The following is a 24,014-nucleotide window of genomic DNA, read 5'->3' on the forward strand; positions in this document are numbered from 1 at the left end:
CGGCGGGAAGCCTGCTTCTCGCTCTCACGCTCCCCTGCTTGTGTTCCCTCTCTCGCTGTCTCTGTCAAATAAATAAATAAAATCTTAAAAAAAAAAAAAAAAGGAAAGATATTCCCTGCTCATGGATTGGAAGAACAAATATTGTTAAAATGTCTATACTGCCCAAAGCAATCTACACATTTAATGCAATCCCTATCAAAATACCAACAGCTTTTTGGGGCGCCTGGGTGGCTCAGTCGGTTGGGCGTCAGCCTTTGGCTCAGGTCATGATCCTAGGGTCCTGGGATCGAGCCCTGCATTGGGCTCCCTGCTCTGCGGGGAGCCTGTTTCTCTCTCTCCCTCTCCCCCTGCTTGTGTTCCCTCTCTGGCTGTCTCTCTCTCTGTCAAATAAATAATAAAATCTAAAAAAAAACCCCCAAAAACCAACAGCTTTTTTCACAGAACCAGAACAAAAAATCCTAAAATTTGTATGGAACCAAAAAGATGCCGAATAGTCAAAACTTTCTTGAAAAAGAAAAGCAAAGCTGGAGGCATCATGATTCTGGACTTCAAGCTATATTACAAAGCCGTAGTCATCAAGATAGTATGGTACTGGTTCAAAAACGGACACACAGATCAATGGGACAGAATAGAAGACGCAGAAATGAGCCCACAACTGTATGGTCAGTTAATCTTCAGCAGAGCAGGAAAGAATATCCAAAGGGAAAAAGACCGTTTCTTCAACAAATGGTGTTGGGAAAATTGGACAGCAACATGCAGAAGAATGAAATTGGACCACTTTCTTAAACCATCTACAAAAATAAATTCAAAATGGGTGAAAGACTTAAACATGAGACCTGAAACCATAAAAGTCCTAGAAGAGAGCTCAAGCAGAATTTCTCTGACATCAGTCATAACAACATCTTTCTAGATATATCTCCTGAGGCAAGGGAAACAAAAGCAAAAATAAACTATTGGAACTACATCAAAGTAAAAAGCTTCTGCACAGCAAAGGGAACAATTAACAAAACCTAAAAGGCAGCCTATGGAATGGAAGAAGCTTTTTTCAAATGCCATATCCAAAATATATAAAGAATTTATAAAACTCGACACCCAGAAAACTAATAATGCAATTAAAAATGGGCAGAAGATATGAATAGACACTTTTCCAAAGAAGACATACAGATGGCCAACAGACACATGAAAAGATGCTCAATATCACTTATTATCAGGGAAATGCAAATCAAAACTATAATGAGATATCACCTCACACCTGTCAGAATGGCTAAAATCAACAACACAAGACACAACTGGTGTTGGTGAGGATGCGGAGAAAGGGGAACGCTCTCCGCACTGTTGGTGGGAATGCAAACTGGTGCAGCCATTCTGGAAACAGTATGGAGGTTCTTCACAAAGTTAAAAATAGATCTAATCGCACTACTGGGTATTTACCCAAAGGAAATGAAAATACTAATTCAAAGGGATACATGCACCCCAATGTTTATAGCAGCATTATCTACAATAGCCAAGATACGGAAGCAGCAATATCAATAGAAGAAGTGGCATTATATATACAATGGAATATTGTATTCAGCCATAAAAGAGAATGAAATCTTGCCATTTGCAAAGACATGGATAGAGCTATAGTGTATTATGCTAACTGATATAAATCAGAGAAAGACAGATACCATATGATTTTGCTCATATGTGGAATTTAAGAAACAAAACAAATGAGCAAAGGGGAAAAAAGAGAGAGAGGCAAACCAAGAAGCAGACTCTTAACTATAGAGAACAAACCAGTGGTTACCAGAGGGGAGATGAGGGGGGGATGGGTTAAATGGGTGATGTGGGATCAAGGAGTGCACTTGGTTGTGATAAGAACATGACTGTTTATCTTATTAACATTTTATTAAAATAAAAACCTAAAAAGAAAGAACTTGTCCAGGCTTTTACAGTTGAGTAGTAACTGTATTTCCCTGAAAACAAGAATCTGACTCTCCCATTATTGGCCTTTTAGTAATTTCTTACTTAGAGCCAGTTTTAGATAAAAAATATTCAGAAATTTATAGAACATTTCTAAGAAATGAGTGAGATATTAAAAACTATAAATTATAAGAATTAACAACATACAGTATTTGATAGCCTCAAAAATGTGTTCTTTGGAGGAAATAGGAACTGAGATGATTAAAAATAGAGTGTTTACTGCAAATTATATAGAGACATATTTTCATACACCAAAAATAACCCAGCTTTTGCGAGACAAACTTTGAAATTTGGGAGATGTTGAATATGCATGTAGGGTGTTTCATCTGAAGTATTATTCATGGCTTTAAAAAAAAGCAGTGAAATATTAGTTTGGTCTTAGTTATATTTTTATCTTATATTTTCTTTTTAAGTTTTTAGCAATACTGAACTTGAATGTAAAATGCTCTTTTTAAGGACCTTGTAAGTAATGATTTTGTAAAATATATGCTTTTTATATTGTCATAAAATATTCATAACATACAATTTACCATTTTAACAAAATTTTTTTTAGAGAGGGAGAGGGGTGGAGGGAGGGGTGGAGGGAGAGGAAGAAAGAATCTTAAGCAGGCTCGACGCCCAGCACAGAGCCCAACTTGAGTCTCCATCTCACCACCCTGAGATCATGACCTGAGCTGAAAACAATACTTGGCTGCTTAACTGACTGAACCACTCAGGCGCCTCCATTTTAACAATTTTTAAGTGTATCATTCAGTGACATTAAAGACATTTACACTGTTAGGTAATTATCAGCACTTCCATCTCCAGAGCTTTTTTATCACCCCATACTGAAACTCTGTACCCATTAAACGCTGGCTCCCTGTGCTCTCCTCTCCCTAGAATGACAACCACCATTCTGTTTTCTGTTTTGCGTTTCAGTATGCTAGGTACCTCATGCAATCATAAAATATTTGTCCATTTGTGTCAGGCTTATTTCAGTTAGCATAAGGTCTTCAAGGTTCATCCATGTTGTAGTGTGTATCAACCTCCTTCCTTTTTAAGGCTGAATCATATTTATACACACACACACATATCACATTTGGTTTATCATTTTTCTGTCAGTGAATATTTGAGTTGTTTCTGCCTTTTAGCTATTGTGAACAACACTGCCATGAACACTGGTATGCAAGTATCTATTCAGGCCCCTCCTTTTATTTCTTTTGGGCTTATATCCAAGAAATGAATTTGCTGGATCATGTGTAATCCCATGTTTAATTTTTTGAGGATGCTTTTCTGTCTGTTTTTTTTTTTTTAAGTGAGAATGCTTTTTTTAATGCCCAGATTTCCTCATCTATACAAAGGCGTCATCAGATATCTGCCATGAACATAGAACAGTCAATGGAATTCCACAATCTGTTAATCTCTGATGTATTTTGTTTTTTGCTCACATAAATAACTGGTGGCTAGAATCCTAGGCTAGTAAAAAATTGAACCAGCTTATACTTAGGTACTATATATTCAGTCACTCACTGCTTCTCATCATCAAAGCTGAAACTGTGTGCTTATTTAGCCTTGTCTATGTGAGACACCTCACTATTCCTGATCTGATGAGTTACTATTTGGTATTTGTGAAAATATTCATTTATTTTACTAATTTTTGACATCTGAGAAATTTAAATGTTCTCAAGTATTTCTCTCTTATATTGGACAGTGAAGAACTTTAATTGGCTTTTAATAACCTATGTGGGGCATTTTGGTGAATATGAAGTCTATAATTACAATCAAATTAGTGTTAATTAAAAATATAAAATAACCCAAATTCCACAAAGATGAACTTGGGAGTTCATGTCATTATTTTCCCTTCATCATGACAGAATTTTGTAGGTGGAATAAGTTTTGGTCACCATTTAGTCCAGTTTTTTTTCTCTTTGTAGATAAGACATATCTTGGTGCAAGAGAAGTTAATCCACTTATTTAAGGGCATATAGAGAATGGCTGGGAAGGTGGAGGAACCCAAGCTAGTTTGGGAAGGAATTCACCTTAATTTGTGGATTTGTACAAAGTATCATAATGAATTATTTGGAAACTTATTCTTTGCTATAAAACAAATGGAATTTTTTTTTTTTAAGATTTTATTTATTTTTCAACAGAGAGAGAGAGAGAGAGAGACAGTGAGAGAGGGAACACAAGCAGGGGGAGTGGGAGAGGGAGAAGCAGGCTCTCTGCTGAGCAGGGAGCCCGATGCGGGGCTCGATCCCAGGACTCTGGGATCATGACCTGAGCCGAAGGCAGATGCTTAATGACTGAGCCACCCAGGCGCCCCTAAAACAAATGGAATTTTATTAAAACTTTCTAGCTGACAGCAACCCTAGAGACCATCAGATCGAATCCCATCATTGTGTAAATGAGGAAGAGGAGGGCTTAAAATGGTCAGTACTTTTCCAAAGGCTTATGCAGTTAATTGGTGGAGAGTCTGGTCTAGAGTCCAGCTCTTTTTTTCAGTGCATTTTTCCACTTTGCCACACCTCTTCTTTAAAATTATGTCGTATGCCAGAATTTAGCAATGACTTATTTTCAAAAGGCTTGTAAGCTTATTTTATTTGGCATTCGGAGCATATTGTTGTAAAGAAAAAATACTATAATGTTTAAGTTTCTGAGCTGCTTCACAAAAGCCTATATAAGCCACTGTGTACCTGGATTATAGTAATAAAAATATTATTTCATGATACCCATTTATTATTTACTATGTTGTGTCCTTGGGGAGAGAGTATTTTCCCAAATCTATTGAGGGAATGTCAGGAAAAAAAAACGTGACAGGTGATTTTCATAAGTGCTAGTCACTGTTGATTTACATTTCTTTTTCAGAAGAAGCATCTTTGTACATACCCTTTTGCCCCTGTGTAAATGATGACAAACATAAAATCCCTTCTCTGTCCCTTTCTTTCTCTCTCTGTGCGCGCTCTCTCTCTCTCTCTCTCTCTGAGTGCTCTCAGTATGCCAGGCTGTACAGAAGGCGCTAGGGAACGGAATAGTTGGGACCTCTGCGCTGAAGGAGCCAACCTGCATGCAGTGGTGGAGAATCATGGGGTAGAGATGGAGATACTTAGGGAAAGTGGTTGAGAAAGGCTCTCCGAGAAAGTGGCATTTGAGCTGACCCCCGAAGGGTGAGGCAGAGCCAGCAGGAGGCGGTAGGTGGTCATTCTCAGGTCCTGAATTGAGTGGAATTAAGAGTAACTCTGGCCAAGGATGCAGTGGAGACTCTGGATCAGCTCTGCCCATCCATCTGGACAGACGCGCTTCAGTTCTCACCAGCCGGCTTGCTGCCTGGGTAGGTAGGTTGGTGCTCCCTCCATTGGGTTTGCTTCCTGAACTATTAGATCGGTTATTTCTTAAAAATAGCATTTTCTTCATGTTGGTAGAGCGTTGTAGCAGATATTCCCCCACTGAATTTTCTTTTTCTTACCTAATTATGATTGACTTACCTTGTGGGCAGCAGTGTTCTAAAAATATATTAAACACAGCCTATCCGAATTTACCTCCTTCTAGAAAGACTTTCCCAAGTGTCCTGGCCAAACAGATATAAGATAAATGCATTCTTCAGTGATGCCATTATTCGGCCAGTTCCTTCTGTAAAGCTTTTCAAATGTCTGTAAGATTGCATTTTACTCTCAGTGTTCAGTGAGAATGTTTTGCTTGACCTTCGCATAAAAGTCTCAGGCAAACTCTTGTTCTCATGCCAGCGCATTTGTTATTTTTCTGAGGAAAATACCTCCCCTATTTGGTGTGCAAACCTTAAAGCTGGGTTTTAACTCTGACAAGCGCTTCATCAGTGTGGTTGGGAGCTGTAGGGGAGGATAAGTTTTCTTGGACCTTCTTAGGGCTGGGTTTGCAAATTAACCTGACAGATTAACATGAGAAAAGCACACAGATTTATTTAATACAGATTTTTTTTGTGACATGGGAGGCTTCATAAGGAAACAAAGACCTGAAGAAGCAGTTAAACTTGAGTATGTTTATGCTCGGTTTGATGAAGAGTGGGCATCATGGAGGAATGTGCTAGGTCAGAGAGTGTAAGGTGTAGGTGTAAAGGATGCTCTTTTCCTCCGGGTATAGGATGTAGGGAGGACGCTCTCACAGCAGGGTTTTATGACCTGCTTCAGGGCAGAGGGACAGGGGGAAGGTCAGAGTGATCTTCCTGCTTCTGCTGTTTCCTCAGACTCCTTTGGCTTAAAATATTCAATATGCTCAGGTGCCATATTTTGGGGGTAGTGTGTCGTGAACCCTATCAGAGGTTAGGGTGGTGATTTTCTGTTAGGGGTGAGAGAAAGCATTCAGGAGGGGAAATCTGGAGGGGGCCACTTCAGTGGGTACTCTCAGAGGCTTGTTAAGTTTTACCTAATTCATATTTAATCCTCCTCACAACCTGTGAGAGATAGTTACCCCTGTTTTAGAGAGGAGGAAAGTGAGACCCTGAAACGTCCCAAGGTCACCCAGTGACTCCTCTCACGTGGTGGAGCTGGGATTCTGCACAAGCTCTGGCTGGCTTGGAGAATGTTCCCACTGTGCTACAGAGCCCTTCCCTCCATGCTCTTCCGTCCTGTCACAAAGGTACAGAGACAGTCCCTTTAATCGGGTGAAGAGAAAGTAAGGCAGTGATGCGACCCATTGTGGGTAGTAGAATCACTTTGCAGATTTACTTTATGAAAAGAGTTGTTTCCTTTGAAAGTATTTGAGATCAAACAGTGTTACGCATTTTAAATAGTTCTTTAATGTATTTTACCTTATGTGTCTTTATATAGTGCCATATACACCTACTTATGTTGATGAAGCCATTTTTCTCGTAGATTTTATTTTATTTTTTTTAAATATTTTATTTATTTATTTGACAGAGAGAGACACAGCGAGAGAGGGAACACAAGCAGGGGGAGTGGGAGAGGGAGAAGCAGGCTCCCCGCCAAGCAGGGAGCCCGATGTGGGACTTGATCCCAGGACGCTGGGATCCTGACCTGAGCCGAAGGCAGACGCTTAACGACTGAACCACCCAGGCGCCCTTTCTCGTAGATTTTAGTTAATGGAGGCTAACAAGATACAGTTATAGGTTAATCTGGTAAAGTATATTTCAAGGGGATAAAATTTTTTTTTAATTTTTTTATTGTTATGTTAATCCCCCCTACATTACATCATTCGTTTTAGATGAAGTGTTCCATGATTCATTGTTTGTGCATAACACCCAGTGCTCCATGCAGAACGTGCCCTCCTCAATACCCATCACCAGGCTAACCCATCCCCCCAGCCCCTTCCCCTCTAGAACCCTCAGGTTGTTTTTCAGAGTCCATCGTCTCTCATGGTTCGTCTACCTCAAGGGGATAAAATATTTTAATTTGCACAGTTATACAACGATGAGATTACCTAATGGACATTGCATTAGAATGTAAATTCCGTGACCGCGGGGACCTTGTCTGTCTTGCTTACTAGTTTGTCCCTGGGGCCTTGTGCACATGGCCTTGTACAGAGTAGGTGCTCAAGTGAATTAATGAATGAATACACTTTGGTAGGACCCCATCTATTGATTCTCCTCCTCCCTTATTCGTTCACTCTCCTTCTCCTGCTCCCCTTAGCAGAGCAGTTTCCCAGCGTTCTTTACTGAGTCCGCTGCTTACGTTGCTTGACCAGAGTTTCCTGGGTAGTATCATCACTTCCAGGGGGTGATCATATCTGGGGAAAGTGTTGAAAAAACACTATAAAGATGTTCTGGGGATCAAGAGACCAAGTGTTAGAATCAGCTTTTGCTACTAATGAAGGTGTGATACAGAGCAAGTGGCTTAACCTGTTGGTGCTTCATTTTCCTTTTTATTGTAAGGGGGTTGGCCTTGATCCAGAGTTGAAAATTCACATGTCTCTAGGGACCAAGGGAGGTAACTCACACGGTGGTACAGTAAGGAGTTGTAAGGAATGAGATAGAATTAAAGACCCCCTGCTCTCTCTCTCTCTTTTTTTAAAGATTTTATTTATTTATTTATTTGAGAGAGAGAGAGCACATGAGCACGAGCAGGGGGAGGGGCAGAAGGAGAAACAGACCTCCCCACTGAGCGCGGACCCCTGACCCCGACCCTGGGGCTTGATCCCAGGACCATGAGATCATGACCTGAGCCGAAACCAAGAGCCAGACACTTAACCGGCTGAGCCACCCAGGTGCCCCCCTCCTCCTAACTCTTAATAAGAATTTGGAGTGATAAATGAATTTGACCAAAAACAAATACTTGTATTATCTCATCCTAATAGTTATTTTTTTTTCCCGTTAACGTTAATGCAAATTTTATTCAAGAGATAATATTGAAGAATTCTAAGAAAGGGAAAAATTTACCAGTTATTCACTCTACAGTAAAAAGTGGAACTGGGGATCACATACAACACATAAATAAATTCTATCTTTACATTTCTGAATAAAGCTCTTCTTAGAGCCATTTAACTTTTGCTGATAAAGTTTTGTGAATTGTGTTCAGAAACTTTGACAACACACACATATACACGCTCTTCAAATAAGTTAAGTACCTAGGATTTTTTAAATAATTAGATCAATGTTTATTGTGACTTTATAACTCCTTCAAATTATACTTTAATATTTGACACAGTAGGTTCAAAAAATAACTATTCAGGCCTCAGTTTTAAATTTTCCTTCAGTGTAATGCACAAAGTTGATAAAGAAATATTAATAGGACTACCCTAAAATAAATGCACCTTTCTTATAAAAATTACTTGTTATAATACAGTTCCCATTCTGTTCTGTAATTCTGATAAGGAATATACTTTTTTGGTGGGGGCACCTGGGTGACCCAATCAGTTAAGCATCGGATTCTTGATCTTGGCTCAGGTCTTGATCTCATGGTCGTGAATTCAAGCCCTGCATTGAGCTCCATGCTGGGCGTGGAGCCTACTTAAAAAAATTTTTTAAAGAATATACTTTTTGGTAATAAAACAAGGATTTAGAATGATTCAGTCCTTGGGAAATCCTAATGGCAGTCACTCAATGAAGAAGTCAGTCATTCCTGGAGTCACAAACACTCAAAAACTGCTGTTAGAGTTAAGTTTTTGTGGTTGTTGATGTTTATTGTTTTGGTTTAGCCTTGCAGTTCCTAAACGTCGCTATGGTTTCGAATTACCTGGGGAATGTTTTAAAAACACAGTTACCAGATGCTACTCTCAGAGATCTGATTTACTTAAAAAAAAAAAAAAACAAAACAACCAAAAGCTTCTCAAGTGCTTCTAATGTGCAGCTAGGTTTTGAATGATTAATTGGACTCTTAATTTAACTAGGGTGTTTCCGCACTGACTTTTAGAAACAAGCAACTGATCAAGGATATAGTCAGCTTTCCGACAAATAAGCATCTTCCCTTGTTTCGCAGCAGTCTTGACTGAATGTACAATTGTAGATGATCTCCAGGAAACAGTGTGGATTCCAGATCATCAGCAGAGAGCGAAAACTGTTCATTACACCACGCAGTCCCTACAGCATCATCATACATTTTGCCCATTTTCACTCACCCAGAACTTTTACTTTTTTCCCCACTACATGTGCAGTCATAGTCCATGGTTTCTACTACATTCTCTGAGCTCATGGCTGTCACAGCTTTCTGGGGTTAGGACTTAGTCCTTGCATATTTGAGCTTTTGTCTTAGGCCAGTTTTTATTAAGGTGTCCCCTCTGGGAAAGCATTTTATTTTATTTTATTATTATTTTTAAAAGATTTTATTTATTTATTTGATAGAGACACAGCGTGAGAGAGAACACAAGCAGGGGGAGTGGGGGAGGGAAAGCAGGCTTCCCGCTGAGCAGGGAGCACGATGCGGGGCTCGATCCCAGGACCCTGGGATCATGACCTAAGCTGAAGGCAGACGCTTAACCATCTGAGCCACCCAGGCGCCCCTGGGAAAGCATTTTAACTGAATCAGGGACTCACTACCCTAACCAAGGCTAGAAAGCATTCTTGTACATTTTAGATTGGTTTTCTGTAATACGTATTGAAGAAAAGAAGGTCTTTTGCCTTAAAAAAAATTTTTTTTTTATTAACATATCATGTATTATTTGTTTCAGGGGTACGGTTCTGTGATTCATCCATCAGTTTTACACAATTCACAGAGCTCACCATAGCACATACCTCCCCAAAGTCCATCACCCAGCCATCCATCCTTCCCACCCCCCTCCACTTCAGCAACCCTCAGTTTGTTTCCTGAGATTAAGAGTCTCTTATGGTTTGTCTCCCTCTCTGGTTTCATCTTGTTTCATTTTTCCCTCCCTTTCCCTATGATTCTGTCTTGTTTCTCAAATTCCTCATATCAGTGAGATCATATGATACTTGTCTTTCTCTGATTGACTTATTTCATTTAGCATAATACCCTCTAGTTCTATCCACGTAGTTGCAAACGGCAAGATTTCATTTTTTGATGGCTGCATAATATTCCATTGTGTGTGTATATATATATATATATACACACACACACCGCATCTTCTTTATCCGTTCATCTGTTGATGGACATCTAGGCTCTTTCCATAGTTTGGCTATTGTGGACATTGCTGCTGTAAACATTGGGGTGCCTGTGCCCCTTCGGATCACTGCATTTGTATCTTTGGGGTAAATACCCAGTAGTGCAATTGCTGGGTCGTATGGTAGCTCTATTTTCAACTTTTTGAGGAAACTCCATACTGTTTTCTAGAGTGGCTGCACCAGCGTGCATTCCCACCAACAGTGTAGGAGGGTTCCCCTTTCTCCACATCCTTGCCAACATCTGTCGTTTCCTGACTTGTTAATTTTAGCCATTCTGACTGGTGTGAGGTGGTATCTCATTGAGGTTTTGATTTGGATTTCTCTGATGTCGAGTGATGTTGTACACTTTTTCATGTGTCTGTTGGCCATTTGGATGTCTTCTTTGCAGAAATGTCTGTTCATGTCTTCTGCCCATTTCTTGATTGGATTATTTGTTCTTTGGCTGTTGAGTTTGTAAGTTCTTTATAGATTTTGGATACTAGCCCTTTATCTGACATGTCATTTGCAAATACCTTCTCCCATTCTGTTGCCTTTAAGTGAGCAAATACTTAATTCTTGGGCATTCCGTGTACTTGAAGTTTGATTTGCATTTGTATCTATGAATTAGGATGTATTTTAAGTAAAAAGTTACCAGATTTCTAATGATTTGTTTTTATGTTTGAGTTTGGCTAATGTTTAAAGATTTATTTCAAATTTGGGAAAGATATTTTGAGGTAGTTTATTTTCTCACATTTTTTATAACCTATGAGATAAAAAGATTTATTAATTTCTAATGTGATACAGTCTGCCTATTGTTTTGATTACCTGGAAAGATTTTGATTTATTCCTTAAGGGATTTATTCAATAGATTGGATCCAGTAGGTTAAGTAATGACTGCTCAAGTGAACAAATTCTTCACAAAAATATTGGACAGCACATGTTTTATTATTTTTCACCGAGAAGATTTTCAGATCTGCATTCAGCTGTATTCTGATATTTTTGGAAGAGTTAATTTTGTACTAATCAGAGTGGAATCACCAAGCTCATGCCTTCTTTTTGTGTTTGTTTTTTAATTCTCTTCCATCAGTTTTTGCTTTCACAACCAAAGTTTTGGGCCATTCAGACATCAGCCTTGATCCTCCGGACCAAACTTGACAGAGGAAGCGCACGCCGAGTGGAGCGCGCAATGAGGCAGACACAGGTGAGAATTAATGTGACAGTTTTTGTTCTTCTTCCAACTCTTCTTTATGCAACAAATGAATCACTGAACACTACATCAAAAACTAATGATTGGGGCACCTGGGGGGCTCAGTCATTAAGCGTCTGCCTTCGGCTCAGGTCATGATGCCAGGGTCCTGGGATCGAGCCCCGCATTGGGCTCCCTGCTCAGCGGGAAGCCTGCTTCTCCCTCTCCCTCTGCTGCTCCCCTGCTTGTGCACATGCTCTCTCTCTCTCTGTCAAATAAATAAAATCTTTAAAACAACAACAACAACAAAAACTTATGATTAACTCTTTATTGCTGTTAATAAGCATAGGGGTGCCTGGATGGCTCAGTTGGTTAAACATCTGGCTTTGGCTCAATTCATTGACCCCAGGGTGGGCTCCCCGCTGAGTGGGGAATCTGCTTGTCCCTCCTCCCACTTGTGTGCACTCTCTCTCTCTTTCTCTCAAATAAATAAATAAAATCTTTAAAAAGTAAGCATATATATGTGTTGTGAATATAAAATAATGAGATGGCTTTCCTTTTGTTCATTTTGTTATTTTCTAGAGTGTGGGTTTTAGAATTTGTTTGGCTCCAAAGCCCAGCTGTGTCCCTTAGTAGCTCTGTGACCACAATATTTAACCTTTCTGAAGCAAAACTGTTCCTCTGTTCACAACACTTCTGACACCAGATGTGTGGGTCTTCCATACCAAGCATTTCTCCACTTCCTTGTGGACATCAGTTCTGACACTATCTGGACTTAGTGCAGACACCATAGGTTAAGGGCTCAGACCGACAAGACTGCCCTCTACTTTATTTTTATTTTATTTTATTTTATTTTTTAAGATGCCATAAATTTTAACAAGTGTCAATTTCAGAAATGTTATTTATTTTTTTCAAATTTTTATTTAAATTCTAGTTCGTTAACATACAGTGCAATATTGGTTTCAGGAGTAGGATTCAGTGATTCGTCACTTACATACAACACCCATTGCTCTCCTTAATACCCTTCACCCATCTAGCCCAACCCCCACCCACCTCCCCCCATCAACCCTCAGTTTGTCCTCTATTAAGAGTCTCTTAGGGTTTGTTTTCCTCTCTCTCTCTCTCTTTTTTACCCCCCTCCCATTTGTTCATCTGTTTTGTTTCTTAAATTCTACATGGGAGTGAAATCATATGGTATTTGTCTTTCTCTGACTGATTTATTTCACTTAGCATAATACCCTCTAGTTCCATCCACGTTGTTGCAAATGGCAAGATTTCATTCTTTTTGATGGCGAGTAATGTTCCATTGTCCAATCTGTATTTTTGTATCCTTTGGGTAAATACCTACTAGTGCAATTGCTGAATCATAGGGTAGTTCTATTTTTAACTTTTGAGCCATCTCCATACAGTTTTCCAGAGTGGCTGAACCAGTTTGCATTCCCACCAACAGTGCAGAGAGGGTTCCCCTTTCTCCACATCTTTGCCAACAACTGTTGTTTCCTGTGTTGTTAATTTTAGCCATTCTGACAGGTGTGAGGTGATATTTCATCGTGGTTTTGATTTGTACTTCCCTGATATCTGTGATGTTGAGCATCTTTTCATGTGTCTGTTAGCCATCTGGCTGTCTTCTTTGGAAAAATATCTGTTCATGTCTTCTGCCCATTTCTTAATTAGATTATTTGTTTTTTCAGTGTGGAGTTTGATAAGTTCTTTATAGATTTTAGATACTAACCCTTTATCAGATATGTTATTTGCAAATATCTTCTCCCATTCTGTCGGTTGTCTCTTAGTTTTGTTGATGGTTTCCTTTGATGTGCAGAAGGTTTTTATCTTGATGAACTCCCAGTAGTTCCCTTTTTTTGCTTTTTGCTTTTGTTTCCCTTGCCTCAGGAGACATATCTAGAAAGATGTTGTTATGGCTGATGTCAGAGAAATTACTGCTTGAGCTCTCTTCTAGGATTTTTATGGTTTCATGTCTCACATTTAGGTCTTTCATCCATTTTAAATATATTTTTGTGTATGGTGTAAGAAAGTAGTCCAGTTTCATTCTTCTGCATGTTACTGTCCAGTTTTCCCAACATCATTTGTTGAAGAGACTGTCTTTTTTCCATTGGATAGTCTTTCCTGCTTTATCAAAGATGAGTTGACCATATAGTTGTGGGTCCGTTTCTGGGTTCTTTACTATGTTCCAGTGATCTCTATGTCTGTTTCTGTGCCAGTACCATACTGTCTTGATCACTACAGCTTTGTAATATAGCTTGAAGTCCAGAATCGTGATGCCTCCAGCTTTGCTTTTCTTTTTCAGGATTGCTTTGGCTATTTGGGGTCTTTTGTGGTTCCATACAAATTTTAGGATTGTTTGTTGTGGTTCTGTGAAAAATGCTGTTGTTATTTTGATAGGGATTGCATTAAGTATGTAGATTGCTTTGGGTAGTATAGAAATTTTAACAATGTTTGTTCTTCCAATCCATGAGCACAGAACGTTTTTCCATTTCTTTGTGTCCTCTTCAATTTCTTTCATAAGTGTTCTTTAGTTTTCAGAGTACAGATCTTTTACCTCTTCGGTTAAATTTATTCTTAGGTATCTTAGGGTTTTTGGTGCAATTGTAAATGGGATAGATTCCTTGATTTATTTTTTGGTTGCTTCATTATTGGTGTATAGAAATGCAACAGATTTCTGTACATTGACTTTATGTCCTGCAACTTTGCTGAATTCATGTATTAGTTCTAGCAATTTTTTGGTGGAGTCTTCAGCGTTTTCTATATAAAGTATCATGTCGTCTGCAAATAGTGAAAGTTTGACTTCTTTCTTGCCAATTTAGATGCCTTTTATTTCTTTTTGTTGTCTAATTGCTGAGGCTAAGACTTCCAGTACCAATAGTAATGGTGAGAGTGGACCTCCCTGTCTTGTTCCTGAACATAGGGAAAGGCTTTCAGTTTTTCCCCATTGAGGATGATCTTATGGGTGTGGGTCTTTCATATATGGCCTTTATAATGTTGGGGTATGTTCCATCTATACTTACTTTGTTGAAGGTTTTTATCAAAATGGATGCTGCATTTTGTCAAATGCTTCTTCTGCATCTATTGAGGGGATCTTATCCTTTCTTTTATTAATGTATATTATTTTGATTGATATGCGAATATTGAACCACCCCTGCAAGACTGCCCTCTACTTTAGATGCCAACCTTAGGTCTGGTTCTGACTGACTGGCTATAAATCAGGGGTTCTACTGACCCCCACCTGGAGTCCGATAATATGCTAAAATGGCTCACAGAATTTAGGGAAACTTTATGTTTATTCTCATCCATTGACTAGCATTTAGTGTCTTTCACAGATTGTCTAATAACCTAACTGTGATGCAGACTATGGTCTCTTTCACAGATTGTCTAATAACCTAACTGTGATGCAGTCTGATGGCCAAGAAAAATTTAAAATGTTGCAAAAGATGTAGGATTTCATGAAGTCAATGACAATGGTATTTTTAAAAATTTATTTTTTGCTTTGGAACAATTTAGTTGTAAGAATGATGTGAAGAAAGGTGCCTGCGGGTCTTAGTTGGTTAAACATCTGATTCTTGATTTCAGCTCAGGTCATGATCTCAGGGTCGTGGGATCAAGCCCCAAGTCAAGCTCCGCACGGGGTGTGGAGCCTGCTTAAGATTCGCTCTTTCCAGGGCACCCGGGTGGCTCAGTCGTTAAGCGTCTGCCTTCAGCTCAGGTCATGATCCCGGGGTCCTGGGATCGAGCCCCACATCGGGCTCCCTGCTCTGCGGGAAGCCTGCTTCTCCCTCTCCCACTCCCCCTGCTTGTGTTCCCTCTCTTGCTGTGTCTCTCTCTGTCAAATAAATAAAATCTTAAAAAAAAAAAAAAAAAAGATTCGCTCTTTCCCTCTCCTCCTCCCCCCACCTCTCTCTCCCTCTCTTAAAAAAAAAAGATGTGAAGAACTACCATCCACCCTTCTGACGAGACCCCAGTCAAGTTTTATCAATAGTCCTAATAATGTCCTTTGTAGCAAAAGGATCCAAGCACAGCATTGAGCTGCCTCATCCTTTGAGTTTCTTTTGTCTGGAGCAGTTCCTCAGGCTTCTCTTGACTTCTGTGGGGTTGATGATTTTGAAGGTTACCAGCCAGTTATTTTGGAGACTGTCTTTCAATTTGGGTTTCTCTGACATTTCCTCATCATTCAATTCAGGTTACACAATTTTGACAGTAATATTCCAGAAGTATTGTAGTACTCTTCTCACGGTGTCCCTCTCAGGTGTCAGAGGCTGTGAGTTGTTCTGTGATGCTCTCTGATCACTTGAATAAGGTCATGTTGGTGGAGTTTCTCCCCAATGTAAAGTTACTCTTTACCTTGTAAGTAATAAGCCTTTGGGGGGAGTTACTTTGAGATTATCATCCAATTTTCATCCACTTGTTTTAACATTTATTGATGTTTCTTGAGAGGGGAAGTTATTATGATGATTGCCAAGTGGCAATTTTATAATGATTTTATAATATCTTAGTTGGTATTCTGCTATAGGGAAGAGCTTTTTCTTCTTTTTATTTATTCCTCCACTTATTTATTTATTTGAGTGTGGACTCGTGGATTTCTGTTTTATTCATTGGGATGTAATCTTATGCTGTCATTACTTATTTACTTTACTCTTAATTTTTTATTTTGACAGAATTTCAGCTCATGTGAATGAGATAAGCTTAAGTATAGAGTATACTGTTTGTTGCTATAGTAAAAGCAGAAGTGGATTCTCTGTGTCTGAGAATGCTAATTATTCCCAGTTATCCATCCTTCATTTAGTAATAGAACCTTAGTTTTATCCAGACATATGACTTCCCATACTCCTTTGCATAACAGTATGTGGGTGGAAATGATGTGTACCCTGGCCTTTTGTCCTTTCCTATTGTGTAGAAGGTCAGGAGAAGTGGGGCTGCCATCTTAGATCAGAGATGCCGTGTGTTGAGGAATGCAGAGCTCTTTTACCAGCTCTGCATCACTTATCACTGGATTTATAAATGAGAAAGAAAATTATGTCTTGCTTAATAAGTATATTTTAAAAATTTCTTTTTACAGTAGTTTAACCTGTATGGACTAAGCTGAGAGCACTCTGCTAATGTTACTGGAGGTACAAAGATTAATCTGTAGGGTCTAACTCTTTACTAGCTCTGTCCACCGAACGTTTAGAGCAGTGGCACCTCAATAGCAGATGAGCACACCTAGTGCCCAGATCTTGGTTTCTAAATTCCAGTCTTCAATAAGAGGGACCCATGCTCCTTGCATAGATGGCTGAGTTTAGGACTAGGGTAGCTGAAGCAGGGAAAATACAAGATGGGCGTGGAACATCTTTTGTAGTGCAAGAATATAAGGTAGTGTTAAGAAAAGGGATCTGGGGGGCACTTGGTTGACACAGTTGGTTAAGCATCTGATTCTTGGTTTTGTCTCAAGTTGTGATCTCACAATCATGAGACTGAGCCCCATGTCAGGCTCCCCGCCCAGTGTGGAGTCTGCTTGAGATTCTGTCTCCCTCTTCTTCTGCCCCTCTCACTTGTGCTCTCTTTCTCTCTCTCTCTCAAATAAATAAATAAATCTTAAAAAGAAAAAGGGAGTTGGGGGCATGTCAGAAGGACACCGCAGCTAATCTGAAAGAGAACTCAATGGCCAAAGCTAGAACAATTTGAGCAACAAAATGAATAACATAGTATTTGATTATAATCCAAGTTATAAAATAAATACATGGGTCCATACTGCCATAAATGAATGAATGATTGAATAAATGGGATAAAGGACAAGTCTTCCTGACAGAAGAATTTTAAATAATTTATGTAGATACTCCCCCTGTCTAGGAGGTGAAGTTTAGTCTCTCTCTCCTAAAGTATGAGTTGGGCTTAGTGATCACTTAGTGATCACTTAGTGCATCACTTCTGTATGGATACAGAACAATGGTAGCTTTACAGTGGAGAAACCTGGCAACCCCTACCTTAATCAGGTGATCATGGTTAGCATCACCAGCAATAAGTCTATTGATCTCACATACCCTCTGATCATAGGCTATGGTGAAAAGAGCACTTCACCCCTGTGGGAGCCTTCCACCAAACCAGTAACACCAGTTTAATTACAAGACAACATCAGAAAAAACCCAATTGAGACATCCTATGGAATACCTGGCTAGTACTCTTTCAAAAGTGTCCAGGTCATGAACAACATGAACTGAGAAACCGACACAGATCAGAGAGAGAGACTAAGGCAACTTGATAGTATCCTAGATCAGATCTTGGAACAGAAAAAGGGCATTAATGGGAAAGCTAATGAAATACAAATAAAGTCTGTAGTTTAATTAATAGTAATGGGCCAATGTTAATTTCTTAGTCTTGAAAAATAGGTCGTGATTAGGTAATTTGTTAACATCAAGAGAAATTGGGTGAAGACTGTATAGGAACTCTCCATAGTGTCTTTTCAGATTTTCTGTAAATTTGAAATTGTTCCAAAATAAAAAGTTTATCTTAAATGAAAAAAAAAAAAAACAACCCAAACACATTTATATTCTAATTAGAAAAGTTTATCTTGATTTAAGAATGTGTATTCCTGGTGATGCCAGGCTGACTCAGTTGGTAGAGCTGGCGACTCTGCATCTCAAGGTGTGGTGAGTTTGAGCCCTATGCTGGTGTAGAGATTACTTAAAAATAAAATCTTAAAAAAAAAGGGAATGTGTATGCCTGTGGGTACCACGTCATCACTGCTGCTTGTTTGGTTTCCGGTTCAATAGGCAGCTCCTGCCCAGCATCTGAACAATGGGGGGTGGGCAGTGCATGTCCTAGGTCCAGATGTTTCTTATTTTAATGAGGCTCGAGTTAGATTTTTAACTGGGAACATCGGAAGGAAATACATAATGAGATGTAAATACTGGGTGAAGTATGTTCAGGTTTACCAAATAATCATAACTTGGTACAGTTTACAAGGCTGGGTGGTAGGAAGGAGGAAGAGGTGACTTAGGGAGAATGCATGTAATGTGTGTGGACTACAGAGTCCTTCAGTCTGGTTCATGCTGGGGAGCAGCGTGAGATAAATATTGGAAGGGCTGTCTGTTTTGTTTCTGATGTCAACCCTCATATAAGGCTGCAGAATGTGGATTTTCTCCTCTGAGTAAAAGGAACTATGGGTAACATGACAGAAGTCAGAGTTTCAAAGAGAGTCCTAGAGTACGGTAGCATTTATTGGTGAAAATCGAAGCAGAAACCTCAATTGGGGATTACTTTCATAGGCCTGCTTACTGGGAGCAGATTTAGTATGGATAGAAATACAGATCCAAGAGATGATTTATGTAGTTGTTCTAAGTTAGAGAAATCAGTTAATTTACCTTCAGTGAAATTGAAGGTAAAATGAAAGATGGTGATACTTATGACACTTTTTTTTTGTATGGCTGCTTAAATTAAACTCTGGGAAAAAATGTTCAGAATAAGATTATTTTCAAAGAGCGGTATCAGGAGACTAAACAATGTGAGCACTTTAAAAACAGTCTTTAAGAGCTTTTTAAAGTTCTTCGAAATAGGTCCCCTGCATTTAAAAGTCTGTTAGTTGCCAGGTAAAAGCAGATGTTTATCTGGATTAAGTGAAGTTTTTGTTCAAAAAAATCCATGCAGATAAAAAAACAAACAAAAAATCCATGAAAACAAAAATCCCACGTTCCTTTCCAGAACTTTTCTGTGTCAGCATAGTTTGGCAAACCCACAGGAGGGTTACCAAGTTACTATAATGTCAGTGCTACTAACCTCCCAGTTAACAAACATTTATTGAATTATTAGTATGTACCAGCTACTGTACTGGGCCCTGGGTATGCTAAGATAATTAATATGTAAGCTTTCAGGAGCTTACATTCAAAGGGCCAAATTCTTTGTCTTGGAATTATTTTCCACCTCCTCTTTTTCAGCCCCCTCCCCCCCGTCTGCAAAATACAATGCAGTTACCATGTCCTTTTGCTTTTCTTCCTGCGTACTGTTTGAATTTATTGAGGGCCTACTCTGTGTTCTACACTTTGTCACATACTGTTTTAACCATTTTACTTCTTTTCACTGAGTATCATCATACCTCAGAGCCCTTTATATTATTGTCACAAGTTGTTTTCTCCAAAACAATGAGACACAGAGATCAGGGTTAAGTGCCACTTGAAGAAACAGGAGGGAGTGGGATCGGGCTGAGGAAGAAGTCACACGGAGGTGCGGGCCCACCATCCCCAGGCTATTTCTCATGCTGCGCGTCCCCCTGACTTTCTACCTTCCCTTCCCCGCCATGGGATATAGGCGGCCCTGGGAATGGACGAGACCTCAGGCTAGGTGCTCTTGGTGGCTGTAGGGGACGCTGAGAGAGCTGACAGCAGGGGGCCACATGCGCATCCCACGCCCAGTGTAAAGCAAAGAAGGAAGGTGAAGGTGTGGTTTTGTGATCAGTACTTTAAATTATTCATGCTGAATTACTCCTATTGTATTGAAGTTCGTTTATTAAAAGCTCATTTCACACTGAGCAGAATGTTGAAATAACCGGTGTTAAAATGATCAAATATGCATATTTTATTAAAATATGTGTATAGTTTTTTGTTCAAGGAGACTACACATAAATTTTTTAAATTTTATTTTGGGAAACAGTTAAAATTTTTTTTTTTGGCCAAAGTTTGGCCTTAATACAAATAGTACTAGATTACATTTATTTATTAATGAAGGACATACTGACTTAGAAATGATTTGCTTTGCATTCATCTCTTACGTTAACTTCGGCATATGAAGTAACTGTCGTCATTCAGTTTTCTTTTGGAGCAGGAGTTAAACTCAAAAAGTAGAGTGGTAAGTTTGTAAGTGGATAGCACATCTTTTTAATTTGAAACCTACATTATTCTCTGAATTATGCACATTATGTTTTTGCGCATCAAATAATAAAAGGATGTGCTTGAGGAAAATAGACTTAAAGAGGGAGCCGCATCACCATGCTCTCGCATCTTGCCCTGTCTTGGCCTTCATTATATCTTGTATCTCCCCGTCTTGCCATCCGAATCCTGCATTCTGAAGAGAGTTGTATACTTCTCTGCCTATAGAACAGGATGAGGAGTTGTTATTTCTGCCTTTACAGGCTGATACCGCTGAGAAAATCACTTCACGCCCCAACCCAGAAATTTTGGGATTTAGCCAGATCATGTGACAAGGTGAATGCAGGATTTGTCTCATTTTCTGTGCCTTGTTGAGCTATTTACCTCATCATCTGAACTCTTGCCAATTCTCTGATTCAGAGTTCGATATTACTGTATTTGTTGAAGTTGCTGCATCCCCGAAGAATTAAGAGGAAAATGATTTTTCAAATACCTGTCTATATAAAACAATGTTTAGGAGAAATTCTGTTTTAGTTTCTGTGAAAATCTGTTTCCTTCCTCAGCTGTTATAATGTGATAAAACGATAAGCCGTTAAGGCTGCAAGAAAAATAAGCCAGAAGGAGCTGTTTAGGGAAAAGCTCAGTCTTGTCATATTACAAGTTGAGGAAGCGCAGGTAGGATGAGTCACGTGACTCGCCCCCGTTGGCCTGGCTAGTTAATGACAGAGTCGCGACTGTAACTTGCACGGTGATGAGCAGCTACACTGAATGATATGATGGCAAGTCCTGAAGATGGCCGATTTGGGAGGGATTTCTGAGAAATGCCAAACTTAAAAGGAGAATATTGCATCCCACCAAAAGGTAAATAAACCAATGTTACAAGATCCACAGAGGAAGAAGGAACTTCAAAGTGAGGGCAATCCATTAAAAACACCCTATCTCATGAAAATTATTCTAGGCTGGAGTTCGTTAACGATTGCATGTTTGGGGCATGATGGTGGTAATGACAAAGAAAATGATGTTTATGGAAACATTGAGTGGTTATGATTCAGAAGCAATGAATTAAAGTGAGATTATATTCTCTAGTACTTATTCATACCCTGCTTTTGATTATTTTATGTTATTATGTTATTAAAATAATCTTGCTAATGAATTTTAACTACTCAGTTATCTCTTAACCCTGTTAATTTAAATGAGGACAGTCTGCCCCTGTTCAGGTAGCTCTGCCTCTAAAGATGATTTTCCAACAGGGATCTTTTCCTTCACCTTTGAATTTCTGGGAGGACAGTGCATTGAATTGGGAATTGGAGATTATAATAGTTTTCTGTCACTGGAGACTGTCCTGCATTTGACTTTCTTTACTGTGGTAGTTAATTGAGATTTAACAATTTTTTAATGAGTTTTAGTTTTCCAAGAACATCTGTTCTTGATACTGGAGTTGTATATATGCTTTAATGGAATAGATGTTTTCCATCGTATTTGATTCTGGAGGGAGAATGGTCCAGAACAAGATGATTGGTACTGTTGTGGAGATTATTGCTCCCATATAGGCTAAAACACTTCTGTTTTAAAAGCTGATAGTCCTGGGGCACCTGAGTGGCTCCGTTGGTTAAGCATCCCACTCTTGGTTTCAGCTCAGGTCATGATCTTGAGGTTGTGAGATTGAACCCCAGGTTGGGCTCAGTGTGGAGTGTACTTGAGATTCTTTCTCCTTCTCACTCCCTAAAATAAATAAATCTTAAAAAGAAAAAAAGCTGATAGTCCTTTCTTTACATGGCTGTTTAATTTCTAGTAATGATTAAAGGCATGTCATAACAAAAAATTAGGGAAAAACTGGTCATAGAAATAATAACGTCAGGATTTATACAGTGAACCTCGTACTTGTTTTTGAATAATCTCATAAAGGGGTCCTTCACATTATTTTTTATACTGAGGGAAACCCATACTGCTGGTATTTTATGTAACACTTGGACCAAGTCCATGATTAGTAGTGGCAAAGTATGTTTTGTTTTTTTAAACGATGTCACTGTTTTTAATTGCTTTTAATTATAGAAGTAATACCTGCTAATTATAAAAAGTATAAGCAATAGAGAAACAGAAGTAAAAAATTGTGTTTTCCCCCACCTTGCTTGCCTTCCAGTCTCAATTTGTAACCTTCTAGACTTCTTTCTCTGCATAAATAAACGGTATGCTTAAACATCAGTGGGTTCATGCAGTCTCTATTACTTTATACCTTTTTGCGTCTTGCCAGAACAACCTGATCAGCTCTGCGTGCCAGTACCTGTGGATCTAGCTCATTCATTCCAGCAGCCTTATGTCACTCTGTTAAATGGAGGCGCTATAATTTATTGAACCTCTCCCCTATTTTTGAAGGTGCCCTTTAATTAATGTATTTTGATTTTTAAACTGCATATTAGAAACTTTCATACTATACATAGTAGAGAAAAGTCTACTCAGAAGGATCTCAAATGCAAGATGTAAATTCTCCAATTCCCAGCTCACTCTTTAGCAGTTTCTTCTTTGTTGTTGTTCTAGTGGTTTCCATTATAACTTTAAATATTTATACTTCTATTATACTTCTTTAAATGCTTGTACTCTTTTTCTTGATTTTTCAACTTTAATTTTTTGAAACATTTATTTGAGAGGGATGTGGGGGGCAGTGGCAGAGGGAGAGGGAGAAAGAGTCTTAAGCAGACTCCACGCTGAGTGTGGAGCCCAACGTGGGGCTCCATCTCATGACCTTGAGATCACGACCTGGGCTGAAACCAGGAGTCGGATGCTTATTAACCAGCTGAGCCACCCAGGCGCCCCTTGATTTATCAACTCTAGATAGAATCTGTTTTCTCCACACTATGAATTATGGATAAGTAAGTATATCTCATCCCCTCTTCCTTTTTTTGTTTTTTTTAAAGATTTTATTTATTTATTTGACAGAGAAAGATACAGCGAGAGAGGGAACACAAGCAGGGGGAATGGGAGAAGGAGAAGCAGGCTTCTCACTGAGCAGGGAGCCCGATGTGGGGCTGGATCCCAGGACCCTAGGATCATGACCTAAGCCGAAGGCAGATGCTTAATGACTGAGCCACTCAGGCGCCCCTCCCCTCTTCCATTTTTATGCCTTTTTTTTTGCAATGGTTAGGGATTGTTACTCTACATTTTATTCTGTAATTTATGTCATCTGTGTTTAGTCATATGTTGATTTTTAAAATTTTAAATCAGCTTTATAGTATTATAATTATGATTATATGAATATTTTAATTATATAATCAAATACTGTGATTGTACCTATGGAGAAAAAATCGTATGCTTTGTCTCTGAACTTCTGCTGCTTGACAAAGGCTCTCACAGCAATCAGGGTCCAGAGGATTCTCCATTTGTTCCTTTTTTGCTTTTTTTTTTTTTTTTACTCATTCTAGGTCATAGTCAGCTACCACTGTTTCTTTGATCTTGGTTGTTACATTCCTTGTTTTCCTTGTCTTTTTGTGTTACTTCCCGTGTAACTTTCATCTGAAGGACATGG

General features: G+C 39.0%; 1 protein-coding gene across 13 annotated transcripts in view; it reads left to right on the forward strand.

Annotated features, from left to right (window-relative positions):
- The window catches only part of TTC27 (tetratricopeptide repeat domain 27), a 168,388-nt gene that overhangs the window by 56,973 nt on the left and 87,401 nt on the right, over positions 1-24,014 (forward strand). For 12 of the 13 annotated variants that reach the window (XR_010405508.1, XR_010405510.1, XR_010405509.1 and 9 more), the window contains one exon: positions 11,550-11,663. The exons of the other annotated variant lie outside the window; for it this stretch is intronic. Coding sequence is in view for 8 of the 12 variants with exons in the window: in XM_064572083.1 (XP_064428153.1) it covers positions 11,550-11,663 (114 nt within the window). In the remaining 4 variants the exon portion in view is untranslated. The remainder of the gene's footprint in view (positions 1-11,549; positions 11,664-24,014) is intronic. 13 annotated transcript variants of the gene reach the window in all.

Source organism: Mirounga angustirostris, unplaced genomic scaffold (genome assembly GCF_029215605.1).
Source record: "Mirounga angustirostris isolate CCGP_5_RB_7025 unplaced genomic scaffold, mMirAng1.0.hap1 SCAF_10, whole genome shotgun sequence".
Taxonomy (NCBI): Eukaryota; Metazoa; Chordata; class Mammalia; order Carnivora; family Phocidae; genus Mirounga; species Mirounga angustirostris.